This window comes from Arachis ipaensis, chromosome B04 (genome assembly GCF_000816755.2).
Source record: "Arachis ipaensis cultivar K30076 chromosome B04, Araip1.1, whole genome shotgun sequence".
Lineage (NCBI taxonomy): Eukaryota > Viridiplantae > Streptophyta > Magnoliopsida > Fabales > Fabaceae > Arachis > Arachis ipaensis.
The window spans coordinates 127319400-127324558 of NC_029788.2; the positions used below are offsets into that span (position 1 = coordinate 127319400).

A 5159-nucleotide genomic window follows, 5' to 3' on the forward strand; every position below is an offset into this window, starting at 1 on the left:
ACTTTTTTTAAACAAAATGTCAAAAAAAATAAACGGACCACTCGTTTAACCCGCGGGCTAGCCCGTTTAACCCGTCATTTTTTCGGGTTAATCGGGCTCAGTCCGTTTAGTCCGAAATTTAAACGGGCTTAATTTTAGAGAAAAAATCTGCCCATTTAAACGGATAAACAGGCTGGCCCGATGGATTTTAACCCATTTTGACGGCCCTACCGAATTCTTCTAAAACTTTTGAAGAGTTTAGGTGATCTTTCATGCATAGACTTTGAATTATAAGCAGCTCGAGATGCTTCTATGTGACAAATTTATTTTTTAATTTCTCAGTGATAGAAAAATTTACTTTTTTTTATGAAGAATGAAAAAGAGAGATTGCCATAATAGGAAAGGATCAATAGTCCAAAAAAATGATTCTAGATACCATATAGTGTTAATCTAGAAAACTAACAGAATTTATAAAAATATATATATTAACCATCTCTTACGAGATTTTATCTTTAAAAAGTGTAAGACTTATAATACACTTCTTTCATTTTCAAAAATGATCATGAAGAATAATATAATTAAAAATATAATGTATAACACTAAAACAGATTCTACTTTTACAGATTTGTTACTTCTAACTATACTAGTCTCTGCAATAATTAAACTAAGAAATATTTGGTACATATATTGAATTACGCTTTTGGATGAAGGATTGAAGGGTACATTTCTGGTTCCTAAATGCTCTTTAATATGCTTATTATGACATCACAAAATAGGGACTTGATTTCAAATAATAAATGTAAATATATATACATGTATATGTAAACTGTAAAGCCTTAATAATTAACTGACGATACCTTTACTCATTCGGATGAAAAAACAAGGTAACACTTTCTTTATTATGTAAAGTTACATATGGTAGCACCTTTATAACACACTTTAATTTGTACATCAGTATTTATTGATTGAATTATTGGGTGTACATATTATGCTAATTAAAATTGCATTAAAATCTGTCGCGTGAGTACTGTGTTCATTTGCTTAAATTAAATTTCCAGTGTTATTATTTACGATACATGATGTTCATTTTTTTTTGGTAAACAAATTTTATTTAGAAAATACCTAATACATATACAATGATTCATTTATTTGGCAGGCAATGATTTTATTAAGTATTAAATTTCAGCTTCTAACACATGTCCCCCACTAATAAATGTATGCTTGAATTTTCTATTTTTTGGGAACTATTGTCAATTGAAGCTCTTGTACGCTTAAATTTATAATTTGGATGGTATATTAGACTTTTCTATTCATCATGCATTATTCTAATTTCTAAAACAACAACTAATTCATATTTATTGATTCGCAAAAGTGACATCATAAAATGTTTTATTATTGTCATTGATTCGCAGAACTGTGATAATGATTTTTAAATATTTATTGACTTGAGCATAATATTTTTTGTAGATATATTTTTATCTTTTTTTTATTCGACTTCAATGACAATAGTTGATGAAGAGTTTTTAATAAAAAAATTTTTGACCCAGTCATAACTCATATAGTCACAACTTCACTTTTATTAGGGGTGTCAACATGTACTATCACTACACCAAATTCGGCAAATAGCAGCGATTATGTACAGGATTAGCAGCGGTTTTTAACCGCTGTCAAACGGATAGCAACGGTTGATAAATCCGCTGAAAGATAGTGTGCGACTAAATCCTTAGTAGCGGTTATTAGTAACCGTTGGTACAACCGTTGTTAAATGGTATTTTGCAGCGGCATTATTTTGCAGCGGTTTTATCCGCTACTAAATCGTGAAAATATCATTTAAGGGAGATTGTAGCGGTTGTCAACGCTGCAAAATGCCATACGTTTACTAATCCTGTTATGAATATAGCAGCGGATTTAAAACCGCTGCCAAATGTCGAGTAACACTTTTTTAAAAAAAAAACCAGAATTTATAATAAAATATGACAACTCTTTCATTCTTTATATGTTCATCCACTCAATTGCGTTAATTTATTAAAATAACCAACAGCCAATCCAAAAACGACACATGAAACGAAACATAATTAATTTTGCAAAGGTGAATCATTATAATGATAATTTGCATTCAGTGCATCCATTACTGTAAACTAAAAATAAAGTCAACAAGATAAAAAACTACAAATAAATATCTCAAAAGTCATTATGAAAGTAAACAATAAAAGAGTATTCCGATTCCAACACTGATAAGTCAAATCATTAGTGCCCACACATCATCTTGCATGGGATGAGGTTGGTGTACTTCTCAAAGAATCCAAATCCGCAACTATTTCAGGTGGCAAATGACCTCCTTGTTGCTGGATTACGTATGTCAACAAATTTTTCATTGTCTATATTTTTGCCTTCCCTTCAGCTGCCTTTGTCTCCATTCTCTGTCTCTTTGCCTTTTCCTCTACTGCTGCCTCCGCCTTGAGTTTCACAATCTTCATCTGATACTCCTCAATCTGTACACCGTAGTCCGACTGCTTTGGAATGTTACGAAAACACTGACTCGAACATGTACCAATACCAAGTCCACGAACTCTTCCTAGGTGCTCCTTTCCAAGCACTTGTGCAAGGGAATCATTTTGTAAAAATTCCTTGTTAGAGGAGTCTTGGCTCTCAATAAGTTCAATTGCTTCCTGCAAACATCTGAGGTCCGGATTTACACTAATCTAAATTCAATGATAGTAATTGCAAAGGAAAATTTGAAAAAGTAATGAACATGATTTACCCCAACCAAATGCGCTTCTTCATTCATATACTTTCCATTCTTTTTTTTATGACTCATGGTCCATCCATCTGCTCTCCCAATAGGTCTTTCCTGTCGTTGCTCCTATAACAATCATCAACACACATTTGTATTAAAGACAACACTGTATTACCAGAAACACGTCAATATTTTTAAACTAAAATTAAATTAATTACTTCTTCGTGTCTTTTTCTTGCCACGTTTTAGAACCTCCGGTATGTGTGTATTGTTGCTTTAAACGATTAACGGCATTTTTTCTACACTTCTCTACACACAAAACGAAAAAAAAATAAATGTTATCGGGATAAATTACTACACTGTTAATGATTTTATAAATCAGCCTTGAGCGTACAACTTCAGGAAAAAAATGATTTGGTGATGAACTTTTGGGTAGTAGTTTTTCCACTATCACAATAAATTCAGCATATTTAGTAGTAATTCATTACCATTTAAAATCACATACAATGAAATTTCAACTACATATTTGTTACCTTCGTGTCCTTGTCCAACCGATATTGAAGAAACTTTTTCCAGTGATTTGCCTCTATTCCTACTGGCTTACGCTTGATATTTTTCTCAAAATTTAGTTCTTCGTCATAAACCTTATGGAACAAATGATTTCTTAAATTCCTCCAGCAACTTCTTATTCTTTGTAAAATTCCCCGCTTTATCCACCCTCTTTTATCGTCCTCATAGTGGAATACTCGCTACAAGTAGTTCAGATCAAAAGACAACATATAATAATTAACCACCTCAAACAGACTAATGTATTATCAAAAGACATACTTTATGACATCAACAATTCTCGACAACAAAATTCACAGAAGTCAACTACAAGAAACCCAACATGCACTATCCTTCTCTAATTTACCAGACTAAAACAAATAAAATAGAAAACCAAAGAAATTCACCTACTAACGGAGAGTTGCATCACAAAAAAAACAGCATCCCATAGCTAGGAAACAATGAAATAATCTCTCAAGAAAAAATTAAAACCACATAAACATTCAAAATTTCAAAGTTAGGACGGTAACATAATCAACTTGTGCAAATGTGTTCCAAATTTATTTTCCTCAGACAGTTTCATCTAACCAAAAATCATAAATAATAGCTAGTCACTCTCTAATTAATAGCAATAGGAGCAGCTTTAACATTCTCATGAGGTTTATAAGTTTTATCATTATTATTGTTATTATTATTACTATAATTATTAGTTAGATTGCTATACACGAAGGATCAGAATAATTGGGGATTAAGCTGTATAATTATATAGTGCAATTTAAACTATACAAAAAATTTCTTAGAAATTTATCGAATATTCTATAAAAATCTGTATGGTCGATATCATGTGTGTGTGTCTTAATCTTTCCTTTTATTGTTCATTTAATATGTAAAAAAATAGCAATTTACACCGAGCATTGGTAGCGCCTTACTTTATCAAACAAAAGGGTAAACATTACCTTAACCTGGTCATACGCATGCTCCTTGGAAGCCTTACTCATTGTCTTCCAACTCTTTGCACAAATTGGTAATTGTTGAAAATCAGACCCCAATGTCCCCAAGAACCCGCTCAATAAGTCCGCTGCCTGACCAACTTGTTGCAACTATCTGTTATGGTGTAGAACGATCTTCTTTCCAGGAGGAAGTGCTAATGCCTCCTTAACAGTCAGCTCCATAGAAGATATCACACCATTTTCTAACAGCAATGAACAAACTTCAAATGTTAGTTTACTAATAGAATATAATGCACGGAGAAGAATCATTACATTTACTAAGAAGCAAGCATCAGAAGAATACCTGTGACATCAACAACCCAATAATCAGTGTCCTTTTTTTGCTGTTGGCATTGCCTTGACGTTCAACTTCCTGTGCTGCAAACATATTGTCTAGATGGTCATCGAATGACTCGATCTCATCCGCCTCCGGGTCATAGTCTTCATCTTCTGAATGGTCATCTACACCTTCATGTGAATCCGGTGGATGCTTTCTATTTGTTGCCGGAGCTCGAGCGTCCCCAATGTCACTTGACGAAGCCAGCCGTGTTTTATTGCGAGGTGGTCGAAAGGGTACAGCGTTAACACGGGATTGTCGAGCACCGTTGCCGGAACGCGGAGGTGGAGGGGTTCTTGCACGTCGCTGTGCACTTGAAGTATCTGCTCCCGTATCATGCGTTCCATCCATTTGCTAAAAACAAAGTAGTTAGAACATCAATTTATTTTATTCGATTTTCCCACAAATTATATTGAAGAAGTGTATACACTAAAAGGTAAATGAACATTTTAAATAACTAGTGCATTAAATAACTCACCAGAGTAGCGTGGGTTTGACTATTAGGGCCAACTACAATTTTGGCTGCATTACTAACGGTGTACCGAGGTTTCCTTGGCATTTGATTATTCAT

At 33.4% G+C, this 5159-nt stretch overlaps 1 protein-coding gene across 1 annotated transcript; it reads right to left on the reverse strand.

Moving 5' to 3' along the window:
* Window positions 2358-4939, reverse strand: LOC107637290. Its single transcript, XM_016340722.1, has 6 exons — window positions 4609-4939; window positions 4384-4454; window positions 4219-4272; window positions 3250-3465; window positions 2741-2842; window positions 2358-2648 (listed from the first exon to the last, which is right to left on the reverse strand). The coding sequence occupies exons 1-6, from the start codon at window positions 4937-4939 to the stop codon at window positions 2358-2360; spliced, it is 1065 nt and encodes a 354-aa protein (XP_016196208.1).

What these genes read in the sequence shown, in the direction of transcription:
- LOC107637290 (XM_016340722.1), bottom strand. Translation starts at nt 4,939, where the DNA reads ATGGATGGAACGCATGATACGGGAGCAGATACTTCAAGTGCACAGCGA. An exon ending in ATGCGTATGACCAGGTTAAG is followed by an intron (nt 3,466 to 4,218) that starts GTAATGTTTACC and finishes AACTACTTGTAG; the next exon opens with CGAGTATTCCACTATGAGGA. An exon ending in AAGAAGCGCATTTGGTTGGG is followed by an intron (nt 2,649 to 2,740) that starts GTAAATCATGTT and finishes AGATGTTTGCAG; the next exon opens with GAAGCAATTGAACTTATTGA.